The 27,883-nt window shown below is 42.4% G+C and overlaps 1 protein-coding gene across 1 annotated transcript in view; it reads right to left on the bottom strand.

Annotated features, from left to right (window-relative positions):
* Positions 1-1,962: 1,962 nt before the first annotated feature.
* The window catches only part of ESAM (endothelial cell adhesion molecule), a 65,908-nt gene continuing 39,987 nt past the window's right edge, over positions 1,963-27,883 (bottom strand). Inside the window, exons 2-7 of the mRNA XM_070952479.1 lie at positions 14,909-15,063; positions 8,736-8,949; positions 7,340-7,495; positions 6,026-6,148; positions 4,768-4,906; positions 1,963-3,921 (exon numbers count right to left, since the gene is read on the bottom strand). Coding sequence (XP_070808580.1) covers positions 3,450-3,921; positions 4,768-4,906; positions 6,026-6,148; positions 7,340-7,495; positions 8,736-8,949; positions 14,909-15,063 — 1,259 coding nt within the window. The 3' untranslated portion in view covers positions 1,963-3,449. The remainder of the gene's footprint in view (positions 3,922-4,767; positions 4,907-6,025; positions 6,149-7,339; positions 7,496-8,735; positions 8,950-14,908; positions 15,064-27,883) is intronic.

Below are 27,883 nucleotides of genomic sequence, written 5' to 3'. Positions count from 1 at the left end.
GTCCCATGCAAACTGCCTTTCCACAGTTGGTTTTACTTGATATAAAAACAAATACTTTTAATGATTATTTATGAAAAATAATACATTTCAAAACTGTACATAAAAATACTTCAGTGTATCCCTACCCTTCCCACACAACAGAAGGATCTTATTGCCATTGAAAAATAAAAATAGCTAGCATGAAAATGATTAGAGGACTCCAGTCCAGATTCACAGACCTGTTAATATCTAGAAGTATAAATTATTTACTCCATCTACATTTATAAAAAAAAAGAAAAGAAAAGAAAAAGAAATATAGGAATTTGTCCATTGAATAAACATAATTGCACAATATATATTAAGATGCAAAAGGTGTCCTTTAAACAGTCCATTTAAGAGGCCTGGTAGAAAGTTGCTCTATAATATTACAAGTCATGTTCTTAAGAGTTATGGAAGATGTCATATTTTGATAGACCTGAGGCAGTATTTGGCCTTAACTGCAAGAGAGCAGGTAGAGAAGCGTTTTCGAACTGACATGCTGATGATTCTGAGAGTTGAAGTTCACACATTTTAAAGTTGCCAAGTTTCAAAAATACTAATGCAGAATATCTAAGTAGAGTTCCTATGTGGTTCACTAAGGAACAATAGGACACAAATCGGAATAAAAGCATATTTTCCAGAATCAACCCCTAACCACAGTCATAAAAGGGGTTCCATTTATTCTAAGACTCTTTTTAAAAAAACTAATAGGTTTTGGAGCCAAAACAGATGCCTAGAAGAGAACAGCCTAACTCATTTAGAGCAGGGATGTCCAACCTTGGTAACTTTAATGGCTGGCTGGGGAATTCTGGGACTTGAAGTCTGCAAGTCTTATTGCCAAGGTTGGACACTCTGATTTAGAGCAACTGGCTGGCTTTGTTTGGGTGAGCGATACCTCCAGAGAATACAAGGTAGACTTGCAGAGAAAACCACAGCTATATCCTAGACCAGAGGTTGGTAATTTAAGGCCCTTTTATGACTTGTGGACTTCAATTCCCAGAATTCCTGAGCTAACATGGCTGGCTCAGGAATTCTGGGAGTTGCAGTCCACAAGTCATAAAAGGGCCATAGTTGCCCATCCCTGTCCTAGACCAACCATCGTCCTAGAGAAAAGCAATTCTAAATGAATCTTGTATTGCTGGTAATAAAGCTACATGGATGATGGCAAGTAGTTCTTGATTTTCAACCTTTTTTGGTGACTATTCAAAGTTACAATGGCACTGAAAAAAGTGACTTGTAACTGGTCCTGACACAACCGTTGCAGCATCCCCATGGTCATGTGATCAAAACTGAGGTGCTTGGCAACCAGCATATATTTATGACAGTTGCTGAATCTCAGGGTCATGTGATCTGCATTTGTTACTTTCCCAGGTGCCTTCCAACAAGTAAAGTCAATTGGGGAAGCCAGATTCACTTAACAATAAACAATTGCATGATTTACTTAATAATCAAGGAGGTTCTCCTTAACAACCATGGCAAAAAATTGGGTGAGATTCACTTAACAATTCCTCACTTAGCAACAGATGTTCCAGTCCCAACTGTGGTCATAAATCAAGGACTACCTGTACATTAAATCAGCAGAATCCTTTCTCAACTTGCCTTGTGAGCACTTTCTGAAAAGCATATTCTACATCTGTATTTCCACGAGTTATACCCTACATCAACTGAAAGAGGACCACTACTTCAAAAAGTGGGCTTGTAGGGATGCTATGAAACAAAAGAAAACCCCCTCCCCAAATTTTCAGCACAAGAGTGAAAGACCTAATCTAGAACCTCTACAGATCTGTGTGTCACCAGCTTCATAAGGACTGTGCCATCTGACAATGCTGAATTATATGATTAGCTTGGATTAATATGAAATGTTACCTTAGGAAAGCATTTTACGGTCCTATAAAAATGAATTTCTGTTGCAAAGCTACCGTTTAGATTTATACTTTTTAAAAGTGGCATCCACTTTTCAGTTTCAAAACCACCAAGTGTAAAAACTTGAGCATCTGCCAAATTATTGTCTGTTTCATATATTCCATTTAACTTATTCCTATCAAAAACCATTTCCAAGCCTCTTCAGGTGAACATCAATACTTTGATCTCTTTTTGCACTTATGATACAGCCTTAGCAACTTCATGGCACTTGTCTCTCCAAATAGTTCCATCCTGAGCTAAATTCATCTTGTCCATAAGGCTCCCAAATTAAATAATCTAGGATACCATTTTCAGGAAAAAGGATATTACACAGCTAGTTGTATCCATTGTAAAAGATAACCTCTTGAATAAGGCTGCATTTATTTTGTACTAAATTTATTTCAGGGGGCATTGATACTACCTAATTTAGTGCCCAATAAGTGCAGGTGAATCTCCAAAGTCTTGGATGGGCCTTCATAAGTAACAAACTGTAAAGCTGTCATTTTAAGGATAATTGCATGAATTCATTCCTCACACCATTGATATTCCATTAATTCAATTAAAATGGCATTTTCTTCAAATGTAATATATGGTGGCCTCTTCATACATATGGAAGTTTGTGTCTTCAAAAAGTTGCACACTTCTAACATACTGTGGTGATCTAAAGCCAGGCATCTCAAGAGGCAATTGAAGGGTTTATGAATTAATTACCTTTGAAGTGACACCAAGAACTGCTTATGGCCATCAGATCAACCAGCAGTGAGACTGAACTGTCCTTTAGTTTCTTTTGGGGAGATGGAAGGAGGAGACAGGAATGATAAGCTAGGAAGTCACACCTCCACCTTGGCTTCAGCTCTACCTATTGCTGGAAAACATTGTCTGCATGGAGGGAGTGGAAGGTGGCAGCTGAGATTCTATCACTTTTGTGATTTGTGCAGATTTCTCTAATGTGTAGACTTTTGAAATGGAGTCAGGTAGGTTTCAATTATCTTTACCTTCTCTTCCTAAGTGTCTGAAGGGTTTCCCATTGTGTGAGCTACCTCTTGAAAAGTAGTGGGGAAGATAGAATGACCCATTTTGCTTACAGGCTTCAGATCTACCTCCTTCTCTTATTCTAAGCCACAACAGTAAGCCACAGCTTGCTTCTCTTCCTCAACATTAAGAGTTATGTTAGAGAACAAACATGTTTTTATCCAGTTAAACCTAGTCTCTGTTAGGTAGATTCCCAGAGGAGATGGAATGGGCCTGGTGCACGAGGAAGAATAAGCCTGGACAGATAAACAGAAGCTCTTCTGGTTACCAAAAATAAAAATAAAAAAGTCCTTTTCAGAAGTCCCGATAAGGTCTCACTTATGGCAAAGTCTTGACATTTGGCCACTTGAAGAACAAATCCAAGAACCACCCCAAACACAGACCCTGGACCTCCGCAGACAGGCTGGCGAAGCAGCACAATGTGCACCTGTCTCTCAATAGTGCTTGTGATGAGTCAAACAGATAGCCGCACGGAGAGCTATGGAGTTACAGCACATTTACACCAAAGATCCTGCCTGGCTTTGAGCAGGCACCATGACAGGCACAGCTCCCATGCGATTCAATGTGGAGGCCGTTAAGCCTTGAGCAGTGGGGACGGGGGGTTCCTGATGCTGGGGGGCCTGTGGCTGAGCCCTGTTTGTCCGGTGGAGGTTATTCCTGTGGATGGGCACATTGGCATGATGGCACTGGACCCCGTTGATTACTGGTGGAAAATAGAGGGGCAGCGATTGGCTGGAAAGGCTGGGTGTTGGTGTGAGGGTCCCATTTCTGGGGTCGGTGAAAGGGGCCTTGAAGCCCACCATGCTTCCTGCAGCAGTGGTGATGGAGGCCGTGTCCGAGGGGGCCCGGACAGTATAGGATTTGTGATCCCGAGTTGTGTTCATGGATGACAACGTTCCATTTTTAGAGAGTCCATCTGTGGAGGAATTTTTCACCCAGGAGAGGGTCTTGGGAGCTACAGCATCTTCCCTGCAGTGGGAAAGGAAGTAATAAATGGAAGGAAAAATAGGGGTCAATGAAGTTATTTTCCAATATTCCATTTCCATACTGATCTATGATTTTTATATTTTAAATCTTTTCAAAATCTTCAAAATTCAAAATTTAAACCAGGGGTCTCCAACCTTGGCAACTTTAAGCCTGACTGGGGAATTCTGGGAGTTGAAGTTCTCCAGGCTTAAAATTCCCAAGGTTGGAGACCCCTGGTTTACACTGGGTTTTCCATCAAATAGAGTATCTAAATGGGTTTTGCCTTGCAAAGACTTATACTCCTATCTGTTTATTACAAAACTAATTCAATCATCCATGACAGGGGCCTCCTCAGAGAAAAAGAACCCACAACCACATTTAACCATTCCACTGTTATACAGTGATCTTACCAACACAAAGTGTTTTCTTGTTGAAACTAGTCAGAAAGAACCAAGAGAAGGGAATATTTGTAGCTCAGGTTGAACTCTGAGGTCCTTTGTGCTCTCTGAGCTTGGCTGTTTTCTTGCAGACATTTCATCATCCAAGTGGGTAACATTATCAGTGCTATCTGGCACAGTACTGATGTTACCTAGTTGGCCAATGAAACATGTGGAAGAAAACAGCCAAACCCTGAGAGCACCAAGGACTACACAGTTAACAAGAAATACTGAAGATGATTCAAACACAATGTCTAACATTTCTTCCAGATGCTCCAGGGGGCAATTCCTACCATTCCTGGTCATTGGCTATAGAGAGAGTCAGACTGATGGACTTTGAATCCAACAACATGTGGTGGACACTCTTTCCTAACTCTGCTATTAGCAGTGCCAGATGTTCTACGTTACTTACTTGATTTCATTGGCTATATCCTCTTGGGCTTCCTTCTTTTTCTTTCGGTAGATAAACATCTGAAGTGTAAAAAATATGATCAGGCCAAGTCCAATGAGGGTCCCCACGACTGCACCAGCAACCACTGCTGTATTGAATGCTGCAAAAGGAGCCACAACAGTGAGGATGTTTTGTGTTTTTTTTAATGGAGATGGGAAAAAGATTTCAGCAATTCTACCTATCTCGGCCTTTCCCAATCTCCTGCCTCTCTAAACATTTGGGTCTACTTAATCCTAATTAAAATCCCTTTAACCTCTTCACATCAAACACAACTGATCTTGGATCCAATCTCTGTGTGAACATTTAGGATGATTTATATATCATTGATATTAATCCTACTTCCAAAAAGGCTACACAGAACTAGTCTTCCAATAGTTATCATAAACAACTGTGAAATAGATTCGACTGGGAAATATTGACTGCTCCAATCATTTCATGAACAAATGAGATGGTTCTCCTTGGGTTTTCTCTGTCCTAAATGCTCTTGGTGGACCAGCACCGACAATTCTTAGCAATCCTGGCTGGGGAATTCTGGGAGTGGAAGCTCATATTCCTGTTGCAGAAACCTGGAGAGCAGGCAGGTTGAGAAAGGATGCCCTGATCACTACTTCACCTTGGCTGCTAATGCATGAATAGACTGTTAGGATGATGGACATTTCTACCAGGAATATGAACAGCATCTTTTAATCTAGATGGAACAGTCATCACTACAAATTCCTAGCTAGGTGGACACCTTCAGTACAGTAGCCATTTTGTTGTTGTTGTTGTGAAGTCATGTCCGACTCATCGCAACCCCATGGACAACGTTCCTCCCAGCCTTCCTGTCCTCTACCATCCCCCGGAGACCATTTAAGCTCATGCCGACTGCTTCAGTGACCACATCCAGCCACCTCGTTCTCTGTCGTCCCATTCTTCTTTTGCCCTCAATCGTTCCCAGCATTAGGCTCTTCTCCAGTGAGTCCTTCCTTCTCATTAGGTGGCCAAAGTATTTGAGTTTCCTCTTCAGGATCTGGCCTTCTAAAGAGCAGTCAGAGAGTAGCCAAGGAAACACTAATTTTCCTAAAATTTGATTTCAAATGGAAATGGGAGACTGTTCTTAAGGATATAACTGATTGCAATGATGATATTTTTATTTATTTCAACCTTCTCTTGCTCCTAAGAGTTCCCATGTAAATGGAAGCAGAATAGAGGGAGACCTTGGGCTGCCAAAGAGACTCACGTGGATGTACTTCCAGATTGAGGGTGCAGTTGGTATGGCCAGCTAAACTGGAGGCATTGCAGAGATACACCCCTGACATCTCGATAGTAAGATTGGTCAACGTCAGCATCCCCTTCTTTGTATCTGGGGGGAAAAAATGCCAACAAGTTTCAGACAAACAGAACTGCATTTCAAGAGGACCCCATTAACTTTCCCTCAGTGACCTGGCTGAGCACCTAAATCAAGTTTTCCCATTACACTAAGCCAGGGTGTAGAACAGTGTTTCCCAACCTTGGCAACCTGAAGACATGTGGACTTCAGCCCAGAGTCCCATGCTGGCTGGGGAATGCTGGGAGTTGAAGTCCACACGTCTCCAGATTGCCAAGGTTGAGAAACTCAGGTAGAATTTGAAAGAGCCAAGGTGGCATAGTGGTTAGAGTGCAGTACTGCAGCTACTTCAGCTGACTGCTAGTTCAGCAGATCAGCGGATCAAATCTCACCGGCTCAAGGTTGACTCAGTCTTCCATCCTTCCGAGGTGGGTAAAATGAGGACCCAGATTGTTGGGGCCAATATGCTACTTAGTATACTGTCTTTGGTGTAACTGTCTTTGGTGTAAGCCACCCAGAGTCCTCAGAGAGTGGGCGGCATAGAAATATGACTAATAATAAAAATAGAATTTGCATCTAAGTCAGGGGTCAGCAACCTGTGGCTCTGGAGCCTCATGTGGCTCTTTCACCCCTCTGCTGCGGCTCCCTGTCACTCAAAATATGCATCACCACCGCCAATGTGCGACACCGGCTGGCAGTGATTTATTGAGCTTTTCAACCCTCAGTAGGCTAACCATGGATAAATCCAAGAAAAGAAAAGTTTCAGAAGAAAACAGAATGTTTAATTCAACTACATATGCTAGTTTTGTGGCTACTCAAGAAACAGTCAGGCACGGGAAGAGTTTTGTGGCTCCTGGTGTTTTCTTTTCTGTGGGAAACAGGTCCAAATGGCTCTTTGAGTGTTTAAGGTGGCAGACCCCTGGTCTAAGTGTAACCAAAAAGCTCCCTGGAGCTCATTCAGAAGTTTTCACCAAATGGTAATTCTAAAGGCGAATGAAGAAGAATATGAAATATTCAGAGAGTGATCCAACTACAATTTTGGATTAAATTAAATGTACATTGAACTGGATCAAAACTCCGTTCTAGGCTAATTTTCCCTTTTGTTTTGGAAAGCAGACCCAAAAGATACATGGCGACATCTCCCCTCTTCCCCCTAAACCACAGCCATGTCCAACCTGCCCTGTCCAGCTGTGCTGGACTACAAATGCCCAGAGCAAAGACTCCTACCTTGTGTGGGTGCAAAGAAAAACTGGGGACTGGGCTCAGTCCGCTGCCAACGGTAAACTGGGACTGGTTTTCCAAAAGCAGATTTGCAGGACATGGTAACGTTGCCTCCAACTTGTGCACTGCCTTGAATCTGACACTTTGGTGGAGACGGTGGGACTGCAAAATAATGAGATCTCTTTTTTTTTATTAAAGAAATACAAAAACCATTCAATGCTTTAAAAGGTAGTAAATGTTGCCATCTACTGGCTAAAAAAAACATTGGGAAAGGGGAAAAAGAATCAGTTCATGGATTCCATCAGCTTTCAAAGGGGAAGAGATCTTGTTAGTCTGTTGCAGAACCCCAATATGGAGGGATCTTAAATATGAATGGATGCATCAAGGAAGTGGTTGTTAATGTTACCTGTGGCAAGAAACAACTTTTGATTTTGATCTTTCTTTGTGCTATTAAAATATTGGGGATCAGAAATGATCCCATCCTATCTTTTGGCCCTCTTGAGGTATTTTTTTGGATTAATATCAGCAGGAAAGGGGTTCCTGAAGCTTCAGTGCTCACTTTGGACAAAACCTAAAGAAGGAGAATCACTCCTTCTAGATTCTATCCCATGGGAATTGTAGTGGAAGGAGGGGCAGAACCTGTAGGTGGAGTTAAAAGAGGAATCAGCCTAGAATCCCTACTAGTCACAAGCAAACTAAGTCCAGCCTCCTTTGAATTCCATTGACCCTTATCCAACTCTTAGCAGCTGTTAACCATTATTTGGGAAGATTCCTGTACCCATTTATTGCTCTTAGCAATAAATGAGTTTAAGTGGACTTTCAGGTGTGAATCTGAGCTTTTGCACCCTACAGGACTGTTTTGAAACAGCTCATGAGCTGAAACTTGGGTGCTCTTTGTAAATTGCTAGGCAGCTCTGCAGACTATAAGGCTGAACTAAAGAATGCAATTATGGCCGTAAGTTATGAAGGTTGTAAAGCAGGTCATCATGTGGCTGACCCAATTTTTTGACCTTTTTTGTGGGTGAGGGAATCATAAACTGAAGTCAATTTACCCAGCAGGCACAAACTGAACCCACTGATGCTAAGGGCTGTTTTTTGCTGGGAACTGGAACAACAAAAACATTATAACTCACAGTCATGGGACTGTGGGATGCTACAAATGATCATAAACTGCAGGCTGGTTGCCAAGAACCCAAAATACAGTCACGTGACCATGGGGGAGGGCATCCATCAGAACTTCAGAACTGGGTCATAAGGAGTGGGAAGTTCATTTTAACTTTGAATGAGTGCTAAGTGACCAATAAAATCTCAAAGACTACCTGCATGAAAATGAAGTGTTCTAGGCGATCCAAGATCACATCTCCCCATCTAACCTCTGCAAAGCAGAAGAAAGTTGATTTACCTAGAACAGTGAGGTTGACAAGTCCAATGTTTCTTCCATTCACCGTACTGTCATCCGGAACGTTCACGGTGCACATATATTGGCCGGAATCCATTTCTTTGGTATTGTTAATTACAAGGGAGACATTATGAAAAGGCATACGGAACAAAAATCCAAGTCGCTGCTTGAGATCAGGGTCTTCCACTTTGGTTGTCTCATACATAAAGGCCAGGATCTGGGAATGCAGATCAAAGGATTCAGTGCTTTGGCTGAAACAGCAGCTTTCTGCTATGAAACACAGCACACAATATGAAACTTGTCTGAATACACCTATGAAGGATGCATACAATTGCATGCATAGAATAGACCAATTATTCTCAAATTTGGCAGCTTTATGTTGTTTGGATTTCAACTCCTAGAATTTTCCAACTAGCATGGTTGGCTGAGGAATTCTGGCAGTTGAAGTCCAGACTCCTTCAAGTTGTTAGGGTCAAAGAACACCCTATAACCATGATGGCAAACCTGTGGCATGTGTGCCACTGGTGGCACACAGAGCCATATCGATCGGCATGCAAGCTCAGCATTTTTCCAGCCTCAGACCATTTCCGGCCTCTGGAGGCCCTCTGGGGGGAGTGGGTAAGGCCTTTTTCGCCCTCCCCAGGCTCTGGAGCCTGAGGAGAGCAAAAAAACGGGCCTTCCAGTCTCACCAGAAGTCAGCAAATGGACCATTTCCGGCCTCCAGGGGGGTGGGGAAGGCTGTTTTCGCCCTCTCCAGGCTCCTAGAGAGGCTCTGAAGCCTGGGGAGAGCAAAAAACAGGCCTACTGGGCCCACTGTGCCATCACGGGCCAAAAGCGGGGAGGGTGAGGAGGGTCATGTGCACATGCACAGGGGATGGGGATGGGGCGCATATAATTATGGGTGTGGGCACGAGCATGTGACTCCCCCTGCTTTTGGCACGTGATGGCAAAAAGGTTAGCCATTACTGCCCTATAACTTGGCCTCTTTCTCTGTGTAGTCTAATATTGTCCACTCTTTCACCTGTGTGATCCACACATCCTAAAGTTGTTGAGTTTGAGAAACTCTGGCATAAACTATCAACCTTTTTCCTACCATTTTTGAAGCAGAGACATTCTGGGCTGTAACATTTATTTTTCATCCCTTTCCTCCTGTTGATTCTTCTACTGTACCTTTACCATCATTTTAAAGTAGTTAATACAGTCATTTCTTTCTCCCGTTTCAATCACTCCCACACAACTCGGGGGCCAAAAACAGCAATAGCGGTGCAGTCCAAAGACTTCATTTTTGGTCTTCTGCAAGTGACAGAGGAAGTCACATTTGCCTACAGATGGGATGTTCCAGTCTTAACTCTTCCTGGTCCAAAAGGTTCAAATGAATCCAGTCCAGAATCTGTGCCTTGACATGCATTGTAATGAAGTAGAGTCACCCTGGGACTTTAAAGGGGAGAAAAAGTTGGCTTCGATGCTCTAGCAGAGCTTGGTTGCCATAGTAACAAAAGATGCTTCTTTCCCCTCCATCCCCAATAGGATCTCTTTCTTCATAAAGCATCTGAAAACCAACAATTATAAAGATCTGATGGAGGGGCGAAAGATTGCAACGAAGGGAGCAAAACCGTTGTAGGATTGCAGCCAGATCCTAAACTTGTTGTCAAGGAATGTTAGACTCTGTCTTGTGAATAAGCAAACTTCTTTTTCTCTTTTTAAAGGACCGGAAAGGTTTTGTGAATAGATCACCAAGTTTTTGACCTTATCTCCCTCAATGTGTTGAGACCTGCTTATTGCAAAATCTTTACTCCAGCGACAGGCAATAGGATTCTACAAACGTTTCAAACAGCAATGGCTAATGAAATTATGGACGCTCTCGTAGAACATCTGCTGCAAAGTTGCCCCCTTTGCAAAAGAAAACTAATCAAAAGCTGAAATGAGGCACGTGTGTGAAAAACCAGAGGTTCTCCAAGATTCTTAAAATACCCCTTCTAATTGCTCAAGTTAATTTGGAGGTGGAGAAAACAGGGCTTGATAGACTGAATTAGCCCCGTGCATTCACTTCTGCCTTCCCAGAAAGCAAAAATTATGGTTTACATTTGTAAGTGGAGGAGAATGCAGAATGGAGGGATGTCACTGAAGTCTCCTTCTACACAGACAACATGTTACAGGTGAGAGGAGTCTATCAAGGAATTGCTCAGGAGCTCAAGTTTCTAAATGGGAGAACTTCAAAATATTAGAAGTGCCCAATTTATTGTCTATTTACTGTCCCCTCCTTTCAGGATACTTGAATGCTGAATCAAATTTCAAGCAAGCCCCTGCACAGTATTTCTCAACCCTGGCATTTTAAGATGAATTCAACTCCCAGAATTCCAGCAATGCTGGCTGGGGAAGTCCACACAACTTGAAATTGCCAAGGTTGAGAAAACTTGCTCTAGCATGTTCCTGAACCTCTCCCATATCTGTGGGAATTGAAGTGCACACATCTTCAAAGTTGCCATGGTTGAAGAACTCCGCTCCAGCATCTTCCTGAAGAAACAATCTGTAGAAGCTTGGTTCTTCAGCCTGGCTCTCAGCCATCCTTCCCACCTAACTATCTTTTTCAAAGAGACACAAAGGTGTCAGTGCTACTTAGCACCTCTTCCGCTTGCATGGCTCATTCCCCACACAAAGCAGTGATAAGTCTAGCACATCAAACGGATGACGCTCAGTAGGCATAGCAACGGCATCAAACAGTTCAAGATTTCAGCATGAGACAAGAGGCCTCTGCCTGTATGCATAAGTGCATGAGCATCACATATGGTGGACAAGGCATTTGTATCAATAGTGGGTTTCAAATCCCGGTACTACTGATTTGCTATCGGTAGCGCGTGAGCGCATGCGCAGACCATTTTTGATGACATCTGGGGAGGTGGGCAGAGCCTCCCACCACCGTCACTATTGGTTTGCCCAAACCGGAGTGAACCAGGAGCAACCCACCACTGTTCTGCACCCTTCCTAACCTCTTTTCTATGCTCCCTGGAGACCCTTAGCTTAAGCAGCCAAACTTCATGGCAAAAATTATGACTTTTGTCTGCGTGATTTCTCCCTTTCCATAATTTGGGGTAAAATATAGGTAGTCTTTGATTTGCCATTTGCTTGAGACTGTTCAAAGTTACAACAGTAGTGAAAGAAGTGACTTATGACTGTTTTTCGCACTTACAACTGTTACAGCATTCCCATGGTCATGCGATCAAAGTCCGGGCACTTGGCAACTGGTTGCAGTGTCCCAGGGTGGGGGTGGGGGGTAGGGTCACGTGATCACCTTTTACAACCTTCTGACAAGCAAAGTCAAAGTGGGAGCCAGATTCACTTAACAACAGTGCTTCACTTAACAACGGAGGCAAGAAAGGTAGTAAAATGGGGCAAAATTCACTGAACAACTGTCTTGCCTAGCAATAAAAATTTTGGGCTCAGTTGTGGTTGTAAGCCAAGGACTGCCTGTATACAGTATTCCTTCTTCTCACATAAAATTGAATGCATTTATTTTGCACCATAAAACGAGCCTTCTCTCTTCTCCACCAAATGCCCAGCCTTGCCAAAGCAGTGCTGCCATCGCTTCCGTGCCCCTGACCACCCTCCTATCTTTAAGACGATTGTGCAATTCCCACTTGCACGTAGAGGCTCTTAATTTCTGAATCTGTTGGCAGCATGCTTCCATTTTAAGTCAACTCGCCCAGCTATATAACATCAGGGGATAATGCTTGCTTTCTCTGCCTTCATCAGTCTTCGGGGCCCAAATGTGTTGCAGGCTGCAAAGTGCTCTGAGAGACACTCAAGGGGCACACGCAAGCCAAGTGTGCAAAAGTGAGGATACTCTCCTATCCCCAAAAAAAAGCCCACCCAGATTTAAGGGGAAACAGATTCACTGTTGAGCAATGAGCTTCAAATCATAGTGGCATTGCATTCCCTAATTCATTCTCCCCATAAACAGAAAATGTTGATTTCTGAAGTGTCCCCAGCTGCCTAAGTCTATAGCCTTCTAAAAAGAAGACATCTAAATTAGTAGAAGATGCCCAAGCATGCTTTTTAGCTCTCATATTTTTTTTAAAAAAAAGATACTTTAAGCCCTTGATTTTTTTATGTTGATTTTTTTACTCTGAGTTAGATGCAGAGTCTGGAAGTTTGACAGAATTGGGATGCATCCCAACTGGAAAAAAAAAGTAATAATAAAATAAAATGAAATCTAAAAAAATTAAACAGCCTTAAGATTAGATTGACTTAAATGGTCACTGAATAACTCTAAGGATTTCAGTGAACCAAACCTAAACGTGAGGAAATCTTAAGCAAATTGACATTTTTCTATATATGTGGGCTGTACTGACATCTGTGTGATGTAATTCTGCTTATTTATCTTGGCATGGCATTAATCAATGATTGAGGAGGAGATATATTTACTGTCATCTATTTTTACATTAAAAAACTGCTCATCTTTAAGAAAGTTTTCCCTTCAATTTTACATGCTTCCACCTGAAGTTTGCTATGTGATCCAGTTCTGATGTTGTTTGACTCACAAGAGTTTTTGACACAGAGGGACAAGTTTGGCTAAGACCAGAGGTGAAATGCTCCTGGTTCGGACCGAATCGCCCAATCTGGTAGTGATGGAGGCGGGTGGTTCGGAGAACCGGTAGCAAAAATCCCTGCCCTCCCCACATGCCCAGCTGAGCCGCGCAATCATCAGAGGCTTTTTTTCTTTTAAATGCCTCTGATGATCCAAGCTGAGTTGCCTGATCGTCAGAGGCATTTAAAAGAAAAAAAGCCTCTGCCGATCAGGCAACTCAGCTGGGATCGTCAGAGCCTTTTGAAAGTATTTTTTTACAACCTCTTCACCGAAGAGGTTGTAGAAAAAATGGTTTTAAAAGTTAAAAAAAAAAAATTGGCCACGCCCAGTCACATTACCCCCCACCACCACCAAGCCACGCCCACAGAACTGGTAGTAACAAATTTTAGATTTCACCACTGGCTAAGACATCTGGGCTGCAAAAGGACCAAATACAGGGGGTCCTCCACTTACAACCACACTTAAGTCCAAAATTTCTGTTGCTAAGTGAAACATTTGTTCAGTGAGTTTGCCCCATTTTACAACCTTTCCTGCCTCTGTTGTTAAGTGAATCACTGCAGTTGTTAAGCTAGTCAAACTGTTAAGTGAATCTGGCTTCTCCATTGACTTTGCTTGTCAGAAAGTTGCAAAAGGGGATCACATGACCCTGCAACCGTCATAAATATGAGACAGTTGCCAAGAATCTGAATTTTGATCACATGACTATGGGGATTCTGCAATGGTCATAAGTGTGAAAACTGGTTTCAGTTGCTTTTTTCAGGGCCGCTGTAACTTTGAATGCTCACTAAACAAACTGTTGTAAATTGAGGACTACAGTACATGTAACTCAGGGGTCGGTTCTACTTACCTTTACTACCGGTTCACAATGGGGCCGTGCGCTTGCGTTTACTTTGCTCGCTCATGCGCATTTCTGCACATGCGCAGAAGCTTTCTGATGATGTCAGGGTCAGTGGGCGGAGCCTCCCACCAGTTTTCCTACTGGTTCTATGGAACCGGTCTGAATCAGGGGCAACCCACCACTGAAGTAACTACTCGAGAGCAGCAAATATATTCAGAAATCCCTTGTAGTAAGCTGTCTTCTAGTGGTCATCGTGATTCTTGCCACTTAGTTTTGCTAGCCCAAGTCTTCTTCCCGGTACAGTACTGGTACTCCTTAATTTATGACCACAACTGAGATCAAGAGGGATGTTACATGCAGATCACCACACAGGTGTAGACTTTCTCCATGTCACCAGGTGGCCCAAGATCTCAGCTCACATGGAGAACCTCATCATGGGATTTGTTGCTATGGCCATTAAGGGCATTGCTTGGAGCCCATATGGAAAGGAAGAGGTTATTTAAATGCTTATTATGGATTATTGCATAGAACTCAAACTGAGTTCAAGAAATCTACAAATGTCTCTTTTGGTCAGATGGAGCCTTCAAATCACTACCTTTACCTCTTATCTGTAGTGTTGGGCCATTGATCAGTTGACTGGGTTGCTAAACTCCTCTCAATGTTCAAAGTGTTTTTAGAAGCCTATCGGTTGACAGTTTCAAGAAACAAGAGCAGACATTATATGTTTCCAGTCTTGGCAAAGTGAGACAATACCTGAAAACGCTCCCCGGGTCTTTCTCTGTGCCAGGTAACAAAGGGAACGCTGACACTGGTGGACGTATACCAGACAGGAAGTATGGCCTGCTGTCCTTGGATCACAGTCACTGAAGTTTGTCCAACTTCCACTTCCAAGACAGCAGAAGACAGTCCTGCAAGGACAAAAGAAATACAAGCGCTGGTTACAGGAAATCCTCAACTTATAACCGTTCATTTAGTGACTGTTTCAAAATTACAATTGCACTGAAAAAGGTGACTTATGACTGTTTTTCACACTTATGACCACTGCAGCATCTCTAGGGGTCATATGATTGACATTTGGATGATTGACAACTGGTTCATATTTATGAGGGTTGCATTGTCCCAGGGTCACGTGATCACCTTTTGTGACCTTCTGGCAAGCAAAGTCAAGGGGGAAGCCAGATTCACTTAACAACGGTATTACTAATTTAACAACTGCAGTGATTCACCTAACAAATGAATGGCAAAAAAGTGGCAAAAAAAGGCATAAAATGGGGCAAAACTCAACAAATTTCTCACTTAGCAACATAAATTTTGGGCTTAACTGTGGTCATAAGTCGAGGACTGCCTGCATTTACCACAGTAATACAGTATGAAGTATGGACACGTTATGAGTATTATGTGAAATCATCTGAGGAAAACAAATCTCCACAGACAGTTTTCACTGAGGAGAAAACTACATGTAATGTGTTCAGACAAGCTGAAACTGTTTGGGTAACCCAGACAAGAGATGTTGTTTAGGCTGCAGAGAATTTAGGCTATTTCCTTCAGGGAAATATTTCTATTTCGGACAACAAGTTGGCTGGGAAATTCCGGGAGTTCAAGTCCACACCTTAGAAACTGGTCCAGGTTGGAAACACTGAACTAGAGTATCTATGGAGATTTTCAATCATCCAGGTCATGGTTGTCCCAAAGGTGCTTTTTCAAGAGGCAACTGGACTTTCTGGTTGTTCTTTGAAGACGTTTTGCTTCACATCCAAGAAGCTTCTTCAGCTCTTTATTCTTGGATGAGAAGCGAAATGTCTTCAAAGAACAACCAGAAAGTTCAGTTGCCTCTTGAAAAAGCACCTTTGGGACTGAACTAGAGTGTTTTCTTCTGGTCTACTAAGTGGACCTTTTGATTGTTGGTTTGCTTGGGTTGTTTTTATAGAATGGTATCCATTTCTTGGTCTATTCCTGATTTGGCCACCTCAGGACCAGTTCCATACATAAAGGACTAGAGCTTAGATGAGTCATTTGCAAGATGCTTGCCACTAATTTCAAGTGACACCGAACATTAAGGTGAATGATGGAGTCTGAATTGTGAAATTAAGCCAGTGAGAGGCAGATGAGTCTAAGAATCTTTCCTCAGGGTATTTAACAAGAAAAAAACAATCTCCACTCCAAGAACCACACAATTAAAGGTTTTACCTCACAATCTTGTTGCTAAGGATTTCAACACTAACTGCATCATGTTGCTTTATTTGAAGTGACCTCTGAACTTCTGATCATTATTTCCATCAACTCCCCAGCTCCCTCATCCAGATTTTTCCCTATGAAGAGGTGGAGACTTTTAGTATTACTAGCAAATTGCCATCATTTTTCCCTCAGTGGAATTTTACCTCTTTCTGACGGAAATACACTGAATCTGGATCATTCTGTACATCTCTGATTTTCTAGCTAGGCTTTGTGGAAAACCATTCTCAAAAGCAACTGTTAAAAACAACACAATAAAAAACAATTAACCAATGAATGGTTGCCATCTTCCAATGCCCACTATGAGAGACTGGCTTTAAAAAAATAAAACAAACTTAATCACACTTGGAAAAGCTGCTAGCCTCCCTCATTAGTATTTCTATTTTGGGAACATGGTTTTTTTTTAAGTCAGAAGGCGGCAATTTCTCTCTGAATTCAAAGCACTGAAAACTTGAATTGCAAAAAACATTTTTGATCACCATTTTCTATAGCACAAATATCTGATACCCATCCCACCCCCATCGCAGGTTATTCTGTACAGGTAATCCTTGACTTTTAATCAAAACTGAGCCTAGAGTTTTTGTTGCTAAGTGAAACAATTGTTCAGTGAGTGCTGTAATGGTCGTAAGGGTGAAAAATGATCAGAAGTCCCTTTTTCCAGTGCTATTGTAACTTCAAATGGTCACTAAACATATGGTCGTTAAGTCGAGGACTACCTGTAGAAAGGGGGAAAGAAAAAAAAAAGGACAGGTTACAATTCAAAATTGTAAGTATTAGATCTACTTGTGGGCCTTCACATTGTGGATTTGCACTTCCTATGAAACAGCTTCCAAATCAGTTGCAATATTGGAGAGCTCTTGATTCATAAACTTACGACAGGATGTTCTGCCTCTGTTGATACCCCCTCATTACGCTTGGCAACAGAAATGGAGGAGTTGACTTCATAACGTAATGGGTTTTTCTCCTCAGTGAATAAAGTTGTCCTTGTGGGACATGCCCTCCACTTCTTCTCAAGTCTTGAGGGGAAAAAAAGTGTTTCTAATCTACTTCAATTCAGGGATGTATCCCTTGGGACACCAGGATAGTGAAGAGGTCTGAAAAGATGAATAACTGGGATTCCTTCTGTTTTCCTAGGAAAAGGTTTGGGGCAGATCATTCCATCAAGCAACATCAAGAGGAGATGACATAGGAAGTGAGGGTCTGCAGGAAGACCAGAGCCATCAGCCTCCTTGCTTCCTGATCTTTTTCTACATGGTCATTCCAGGGGCGAAATCCAGCAGGTTCTGACAGGTTCTGGAGAACCAGTAACGGAAATTTTGAGCAGTTTGGAGAACAGGCAAATACCACCTCTGGCTGGCCCCAGAGTGGGGAATGGAGGAATGGAGATTTTGCAATATCCTTCCCCCAGGAGTGGGGAGGGAATGGGGATTTTGCAGTATCCTTCCCCTGGAGTAAGGTGGGAATGGAGATTTTGCAGTATCCTTCCCCTGCCACACCCACCAAGCCACACCATGCCCACCAAGCCACGCCCATAGAACCAATAGTAAAAAAAAAAGGATTTCAGCATTGGGTCATTCTATGTATTTTTTTTTATATCAAGCCTTTTAGGCTGTAAACCTACTGGCAACAACTGTCCTCCTCTTAGTTTCTCTGGAAGCTTTGTTGGATGAAGAAAAGTGTTTTCAATATATATATATATATATATAGACTGTCTGTGAAAAGCGTTGTATACAAACTGCTTCTAGAAATTGTTCCTGTTAGGGTTACACGGTCAGCTTGACTCTTTCCTGGAGCTATCCCATTTTGTTCATCCATCCCATGATTTCCACTTCTCATTGAGATATTTTTACATTCCCCCCCCATTTTTGGGGGTTCCTTAAAAATATATGCACACAGAAACACAAAAGGATTACGTGCTTCTGAAGTGGAGGTGTGGGATGTAGGATTGGTCTCCTGAATTATAGGATGGCCTAATAAAGCCTGGGAGAATCTTGTTATCCTTTGTTTGATGAGATCCCTGATGGTTTTCAACCTCCCTGGTAGTATGTACCAGTGTTCATCAAGGAATGCCATAGGGAAGATGATCAGAAATTATTTTACATTGCCATAGAAACTAGTACTCAAAATAATGGAAATTTTGAAGCTACCTAAATTTCATTTAAATATACACTGTATTAAAGCACACACAGAGAGAGACACACACACCTCCACATGGCAATATCTATATATCAGTGGAATAGTTAACCTACAGAGGTTATGTGTCTATGGAGATTTTCAGTCATTCAGGTCATGCTTGTCCCAAAGGTGCTTTTCCAAAAGGCAACTGGACTTTCTTGGGTTTTTTTTTCTTTTGAAAACATTTCACTTCTCAGCCAAGAAGCTTCTTCAGTTGGTTGAGAAGTGAAATTTTTTATTCTTTAAAATAAAGAAACTGAAGAAGTTTCTTGGATAAGAAGTGAAACACTTTCAACATTTTCAAAGAAAAAAACCCAAGAAAGTCCAGTTGCCTTTTGGAACAGTACCTTTGCGACTATAGAGGTTATGGGTTCTTTGTCTCTGAAGGTTTTTAGGATATTGAAGAGTCACTTCTCATGGATGGTTTAACTTGGGGGTCAGCAACCCGCAGCTCTGGAGCCGCATGTGGCTCTTTCATCCCTCTGCTGCGACTCCCTGTCACCAGTCAACTCCACAATTGATAGGACTTTCAGTTAGGACAGGTAGATGAAAAAGGATGCCGCTCTAGGAGGAGACTCTATGGTGGGGGAACCGGACTTCTAGTCGGCTCCAGAATTCAATGGGGGGCTTTCGGTTAGGACAGGAGTGGGCAACTGTGGCCCTTTTACAACCTGTGGACTTCAACTCCCAGAATTCCTGAGACAGCCAAGCTGGCTCAGGAATTCTGGGAGTTGAAGTCCACAGGTTGTAAAAGGCCATAGTTGCCCACCCCTGGGTTAGGACCTTTGTGGCTCTTTGAGTGTTTAAGGTTTCCAACCCATGGTTTAATTGGTTTTCCTGAATTTTGTAGAAGGTTGGAGTAGATGGTTCTTGTGGTTCATTCAAACCAGGGGTGGGTTCTAACCGGCTTTATTACCAGTTCTCTTTGTGCATGCGCTTTGTGCATGATCGCCTCTTGGGTCGCACGCTTTGCGCAAGCGTGTGGCGAATCTGCCCAGCTGAGGTGTGGCAATCCACTCTGCCGCACCTCTCAGCTGGGCGAAAAAAGAAGAAATATAAGGTCGGAATAATGCGGGGGCAGGTGGGAGGGCCCAGCTCCCGAAGAAAGAGAACTGGTTTGGTGACGTAATAGCGTCACTGCTACCGGCTCGGCCAAACCGGGCCAAACCGGGAGCAACCCCCCACTGATTCAAACTCCTACAATTCTAACCTCTTTGGCAACCTCTTTCCATTCAAACCCAAGCACAGACCATCTAAATAAACTTCACCCTGGAATTTGTTCAGATTGGCGGGATTGATATGTAATAGAAAAACAACAGTGCCACCGCTGTCCAACTCTCAGAAAAATAACACAATAAAATAAGTTTTAAACAACCCTCCTGACCCAAAAGAAATTCCAAAGGGCCTTGGGAATGAATGACAGAGAGGAAAAATTTGGGGGTGGGGGGTGGGGGTGGGAAATTGGAAGGTGGATTTTGATACAAATTAGCTTTAGTCTCCTTCCAGCTAAGAAAGGTTTATTTATTTATTTATTTATTTATTAGTCCAATTTATATGCCACCCTTCTCCGTAGATTCAGGACGGCTTACAATGCATTATAGCAATAGCCTGCATACTTTTTTGTATATACCTGCTTATTAGGGCTTTCAGTCCCCCCTAAGCGGTGTTGTTCTATACAAAGTTGGCTTATTGCCCCCACAATCCGGGTCCTCAATTTACCTACCTCGAAAGGATGGAAGGCTGAGTCAACCTTGAGCCTGGTGAGATTCGAATTTGCACTAATTGCAGGCAGCTGGCAGCTAAGTGCTAGCACTTAACAGCACTTTAGTCCGCTGCACTACTGAGGCTCTTTGGATCTCCTTCTTTGAAATGCCTTAATTATTAAGCATATCTGCCCCAAACAGCATTTCAGAGGAAAGTTAACAGCTCTTGAAAAGTGATGGGGTTGATTCCGACTGGTCCAAGTAGCATGCCTCAGCTGCAGGGCAAGAAAATCAAATGGAATCAGATGCTCTGAAAATGCTCTGCATTTTCCTGACACGATAATACCCAAGATGTCAAAGCGGAAACAAAATTGCCCATGAGGTCCAGAGAATCATCATACCCCTAAAGACTTGGCCTGTGACTTGCTGCTTGCCTAAACCCCCTCAAATACTAGGATGGCAACCTTGATTAACATCAGAAATGTAGTCTGTTCAGTGGGAAGCATCACATTCAAGAGCTAAGGACCAGAAACTGATTTCTGAATGGATTTTAATACACTGGCTTCCTCGGAATTCCTTCCCAAAGGATGGGGCATTTATTTGCATCCTGCCTTTACTATACTGCCTCCACTAAATGAAACAGGATAAAATTTCTTTGCAAACAGGATAGAAAGTATTTAAATACATTTTTTTTCTTTAAAAACGCAGATGCACGCACACATACGCACCCACACTTTTGTCAGAAAGCAAAAAATGCTATATGTTGCTAACAGCCAAGATGTATTTTTTTTTGCCCCTTCGGGCTCCTTAAAGGATGCACCACCTGCCATCAGGAGGAAGGGATTTCTTGTCTTCCAAGGCCTGACTTCAAGATGCCGGAAGCAAGAACACTGGCGATAATGGAGCCCAGCCTCCAGCGCCTCCCGGTTACAGGAAATGCTCTCTGGCAACAGGTCCAGTCATTTCCAGCAAAGGCTTTGGAGAAACAAAACCTAGGAAACCGCCTGGGATAACAACAGGAAGCTGCCCTTCTGCCTTGCTCGATAAGGTGCCAAGATTTTTTCCAGGGGCCTCCCTCTTTGCTATCAGTTCTCCGCAGTTGCAATCACAGAGTTTTTGTTTGCCATGGAAGTTACGACCCCTCTACATGAGGCAGAGACCACCAACCCTCTCCAGGCCCAACATCCTGACTGCATCAGTGCCAGAGGTCCAAAAGAATGTTTTCAGAAGGACCAAGGTGTCGATTTGAGAGGCAGGCAAACAGGATCTTCGGTTCACCAACTAATGGGTTGGAGTTATGGGGCTGAAGAGCAAGGGCTTGCCTTCTTGTTGGATAAATCAGAAGGCAGCAACCTGAAACATAAAGTCCTCAAAGCCCTTGTGTGCTTCATTTTAGGGTCCAAGGCATTCTGCCATTTAACTAATGGAGGTCAGGAGCTGCAGGTCATCAGCTCAGCTTGGAAGAGGGGACTCTTTACACTAAAAGCCAGAATGATATAATGGTTGAGGTCAGGGGTGAAATGCTCCCGGTTTGGACGAACCGGTAGTGATGGTGGCCGGTGGTTCAGAGAACGAGTAGCGATAGTGGCGCCAGGGTCTGCCCACCCGCCCAGTCATTACTTCCTGATTTTAACCAGGAAGTAACCTGTTTTTTACCCTCTGTGCATGTGCAGAAGGGTTTGTGCATGCGCAGAGGGTCCGTAGCGCATGCACTTCTGAACCGGTTGGGAAGGTAAGTAGATTTCACCCCTGGTTGAGGTGCTGAATTAGGGCCAGGTTCAAGTTCACTGTTACCCATGGAAACTGTCTGGGTGTCTTCAGGCCAGCCAGTCTTCTGTAACCCACAAAACTATTGTTGTGAGGAAACACAGGAGGAGAGAAGCTACACATAGAGCTTTGAGCTCTTGGAGGAAAGGTGGGATTTACGTCTGACAAACAACAACAAAAACTACTTTCCCTTTTCCTCCCCACAGAAGAAACCAAATGACACATTTCTCTGTGTTTATGACAGGGAAAAAAAATGATCCTCAGCATTATTGGCTACCTTTGCAGAATGAAGGAAAACTAAAACTTTGCCTATGCTGTGAGACAAGAATTGGGGTCCATCCTGCTTAAAAGGTACAGATAGGGAAACGAGGTGACTTTGGGACAAGAGCAAACACTAGTACAAACAGCAATTGACTATTTCTATTTGGTTCTCTCTGAAACTGATGGTGTTTATTTGTATAGATTTTTTTCCAGACAACATATAAGTGGGTAGGTGGGAAGGTTCCTTCCTTCTTTCCTTCTTTCCTTCCTTCCTCCCTCCCTCCCTCCATCTCTGAATTTTAAAATCTTATTTTAGCATAAATAAAGATGTCCTACTTGTTTCCTTGGAGATAGCCCATAACATAAAGGCCACCTGTCAATGCGATGTGTCTGGCAAGCAACAGAAAGCAGGCATTGCTACTAGCAAATCTGATGACATGCGCCAGAAGGCAAGTTTGAAGGAATATTAACAAGTCAGAATATGACATTCCAAGTGGGAAGGGGTTTCAAGGATGGAGACATGAGCAGGACAGTCCTTTGAGGTCAGCAGAGTAAAAGCTACCTGGAGCTACCTGGAGTATTCCCCCCCCCCAACAACATAACAATCCCTAGTTTGAGATTGGGTCCTTGTATTTTCTCTTTTAAGGAAAAGATGCAACTGGAAGCAAAGGAAGAGAGCTGTGGCCCTGGAACAGCCATAGTCACATTCATTTCATACCCTACCTGGAGTCTTCTTGGCTAATCATAGTTGGAAAGAAAAAAAATGGGTGAGATAAATAAATAAACAGACAGACAGACAGACAGACTCTGGAAAGAGTGCAGAGAAGAGCAACAAATATGATTGTGGTGCTGGAGGCTAAAACATTTGAAGAATGATTGCAGGAATTGTGTAGGTCTAGTCTAGTGAAAAGAAAAACTGGGGTGATATAATAGCAATGTTCCCACTATTTGAGGGGCTGCCACAAAGAAGAGGGAGTCAGTCTATTTTCCAAAGCATCAGAAGGCAGGACAAGAAGCAATGGATGGAAACTAATGAAGGAGAGAAGCAACCTAAAACTAAGGAGAAATTTCTTGTCAGTAAGAACCATCAACCAGTGGAACAGCTTCAGAAGTTGTGGTGCTGCAACCCTGGAAGCTTTAAGAAGGGACTGGACAACTATTTGTCTGAAATGATATGGGTCTAGGATATCCTGCTTGAGCAGGGGGTTGGACTAGAAATCCTCCAAAGCCCCTTCCGACTCTGTTATTCTGTGCAATCTCTCTGATCTTCTTCCATTCTCCAATTCCAATTCCAGCAAAGAACTATGCCTACAATAAATGGTGGTTCAGGGATAGATTTGGAAATGTATCTACAAAGAGAATCTAGTTATCTACACTTTTGGGCTAAATAAAAACGTATTGATGAATATAAATAAATGTTCAATAGAGAGAAAGAGAAGTAGCATATTTTTGTATTATTTATCTTCAAAGAAAGGAACAATCTGGTTTAAAAATCCATTAAGAGCACAGGCATTCAAAATCAACAAGCCAGGCTCATTAATAACATTTCACAAACACGTTTATCTGGCGTGGTTGCCACCCACTGCACTGACCTCCCCAGCACTTACTTCTGACTTCATGAGTTTGAGCTTTTTTTGAAAGATCTTCTGTTAGCTGACACGTTTAGCTTTTAATAAGACATGTGCTTAATCTTACAGAGGAGGTAAAACATCTGACACAAGCTGTCTCAAAATCAGTGGGGCAGAAGCAGCAGAACGGGCCACAAGAGGGATGATACTATGAAGTGGATGTAAGGCAGATCTTCCACAGACTGGTTTTCCATGGAAAGGTCCTGCAAGGATTTTATACATCTAACATGAACGTCCTTCACACTGAACATTATTGCCTATGTAAGAATCCTTTGCATTGATGTACCCATATGAATAAGTGTCCCCGGGATACTTTTTCAGAAGGCAACTGAGACTTTCTTTGTCTTTCCTTGAAGACACTTCACTTCTCATCCAAGAAGCTTCTTTGGTTCTGACTGAATGATGGAGGATGGAAGGATTTAGATTCCTTGCAACCGTCTGGTTATTAGCAGTCTTTCTGAGACTCCTTTTTCTTGGATGTTTATCTGTGCCCTCAGGGTCACCTCGGGGCACAGATAAACCTTCAAGTAAGGAATATAAATCCTTCCATCCTCCACCATTCAGTCAGAACTGATGAAGCTTCTTGGATGAGAAGAAAAACGTCTTCAAGGAAAAACAAAGTCCTGTTGCCTCTTGAAAAAGCAGCTTTGAGACAATCCTGGACTGGATGACTGAGAATCTCCATAGATATGAAGGAATGGTTTCAATCATGGGAAATCAGGCTTGTTGTTAACTGTTGTTTTCCTGAGAAAGAAGCTGTTTGGAAGAGACATTGTGGAGACAGAAAATGGGTTCTGGGTGTGTGGAAACCTTGTTTAACATGGGACATTTGACTACTCTTGAACCACCTTAAGAAGTTATTTCCTTTTGGCAGATGATCCCAGAATCATGAAAGAGGCAGTTCAGGTGCATCTTGGGTGGGCCATACAGAATGGGGGCTGATCTGTGCTTTGTTTTCCACTTCTCTCCAGCTGCCGAGAGCCTGTGATTTTTCTTTGCCATTAGATCAGCTCTGGAACAAGTGGAAGCTTTCTAATTTCACATTCCTTCTTATCGGAAGGCAACGGCTCAGCTTATCAGAATGAAATGGTTGCTGAAGTTACAATTTTTCACCATCCTTGTCAGGTTTGACTTCATGGCTATACAACTGTGTGGCAGAAGCTTTAAAAACAGCCATTGTACATGCTACTTTCCCCATCAGCCAGAAATCCAGGGCTTTTCAGATGCCCAGACCTTCACTGAATAGCAAAATGAGTATTACATACTGCAGAGATTCAGTCTTATAGCTCTCCACATCAGGAGAACCCCGAGGAGGTGCTATACAGTGGAAAAGAAGACATTTCTGTGTTAACACATTACCTGTGTTACATTACCTACTAACTGCAAGAACAACCCAGCCTATTTAAGTGTTGAATTCCCCAGCATTGAGATACAGTCATTACTTTATTGAAGATAGGGAAGAGAGAGAAATTCTGAATCAAGGGCTGCTCCTGAGATCAATGATTGGTTCTGAGATCAAGGACTGGTCCAATTAACTAAGATTTAGAATCAGAATAGAGCTGGAAGGTACCTTGGAGGTCTTCTAGTCCAGCCCCCTGCTCAAGCAGGAGACAAGTGACTATCCAATCTCTTCTTAAAAACCTCCAGTGATGAAGCATCCACAACTTCTGAAGGCCATACTTTCCCCAAATCTTCACGCCACAATAGTTGGATATGAGTTTAACTTCTTCAAGAATAACTGGATTGCAGATAAGAGTTTATACCAAAATCTAGTGGCCTTGATCACCAGTAGGGAATGCTCCAAACCAAAGAAAATTAAAACCAATCCTGAAACATGGTAACAATAGTTTCTATAGATACACAGAAACAAAATTGCAGGATAGCTCCAAGATTCTTTAGCTACACAAATTCCAAACTTGGATATCTTTAGATACTAGCAAGAGGATGTGACAATATTGGTTGTCTTCCAACTGCGTTATTCCATTATTTCTGAACTGCCATAGACTTCTTGCTTCATGGGGCCTTGTCCTTTTCACTATCTTAGAATGCGTGAAATATTGAGAAAGACATCAGCCATTAGAACCACAACCTGGGGGACATGGTTGCTCTCCTACCAAAGTAGGTACAACCAGAAAAAGCAAGTGCGTGGATCCACAATCAAAACTGCATTGGATTTAATTTGCATTTACCTTGAACTATTATTAAAATCAGTTAAATATTTATATGATTGCATCATAGTTGAATAAATGTGTTAATTAATAAACATAAAGGGTGACGATTTCTGGAGGAATTCTGGGAGTTACAGCCAAAACTTTTGAGGGCTGCATGCAAACTGGGGCTCAAAGTTGTGCACTCTTGATATAGATAAATCGTCTCAACTTTCTAGACTTTGTGATCTCCAGATTTGTTGGGCTATAACTTTTATTTTCCAAGATAACATCCTAATTACTTGCACGTAAACCTTTTAATTGGCTATCCTAGAATTTAGACTGGGACCTTCTGTACAGAAAGCATATGACTTCCTGCTGAATCCCGACTCCTCCTGCTATGTACTAAGGAACAGGGATTAAATAAATGCTAAATCAGAGATCAATGCTTGAGACAACAAAAGGGTCACCCTTCCAAATCTTTATTCGTCATTGTGTAACTTTGCATCCTGCAGCAATAGTGTTCTTACAAAGCAAGATCTCTTATAGGGCAATGACCTTTCATGGAGACGCAGATATTTTTAAATTCCTTGTAAGCTGCTTGGATATGCATCCTTCCAACCACCAGATGTTCTATCCGATTTCCTGACCATGTCTTGCAACTTCTGGGCAGGAAGCTCTGGGGAAAAGCGATAAGTTGGTTTCTCAGGAAAGCAGCAGATTCCAAGCGCCTCAAGAGGCAAATAAAACAAAGGTGGGGATTAGACCTACCTTAACAGCTCATAGAACTTAGATGTTAAAGCCCATACTCAAAGTCTCATAAAGCTTTTCCTCCATTGAACAGCTATCGTACAATTCATTGTATGGCTACAAGGTAGTATATTAACTGATACTGTTGGACACTAAGAATAGCTAACTCCATTTTAAGAGTATAAGAACTTAAGAAATCCAGTGGGTTAACAATCCAGAGATTTGAGATGGCTGAAGAAATAGGACAGATGGGCGAGAAAGCAAAGGATCCCTATTTCAGACTTGAGGAAGAACTATGTACAGTATATGAAGTGGGTTCATTTTCATCACCAAGGGAAGGTATCATTTCTCCAACTTTGTCATTTTGGTCAACACTTCTGTCTAAGGATCAATAGATCTTCTGGAGGAAAGTAAGCCTGTTTTAGGTACTATCCCTTCAGAATATAGGAACAGTTCTCATTGTCCAATGCTGCCATCTTTAAATACCAAAATCCCACAATGTTCAATATCAGCCATTTTCAGGGAAGCTGAGTTCTTACTTAGCCTTCTTCCTGACTTATTTTCTATAAATTGTAGACACTACATCATGGAATATTGTAACTGCAACTTGGTCACAGGTTGACCAAGTACACAAGGGATGTCTAACCTTGGCCACTTTAGGACTTGTGGACTTCAACTTCCAGAGTTCCCCAACCAGCATACCAGCAGGTCTTAAAACGATCAAGATTGGACACCCCTGAGAACTTCCCTCAGTAGTTTCTCTTTATCCTGCATTGAGGCATTCCTACTCTTATGAGAAACTTAAAATGCGAGCTTCCCACACATGTGAGGAATTAATGTAGACCTTTGCCTGAGATTACCCAAGAGGCGGGGGGGGGGGGGGGGGGGGGGGAGGGATTTGTGAGTAAGGATTTGATTGCTGGGTGGCAATCATCCTACTTCCAAAAACAAGAATACCATGCAAAATTAACCTTCAATTTTCTGTTAAGTCTTCCCCTCCTGCAATTTTTCTTCTTATTTATTCTCAGGACGCTTTTAAATGTGTTTGGGTGGAAACTTCATTGT

The sequence above is a fragment of the Pituophis catenifer genome, unplaced genomic scaffold (assembly GCF_029215685.1).
Source record: "Pituophis catenifer annectens isolate HBS135680 unplaced genomic scaffold, rPitCat1.0.hap2 SCAF_12, whole genome shotgun sequence".
Classification (NCBI taxonomy): Eukaryota; Metazoa; Chordata; class Lepidosauria; order Squamata; family Colubridae; genus Pituophis; species Pituophis catenifer.
This window is presented reverse-complemented; position numbering and strand designations above follow the sequence as displayed.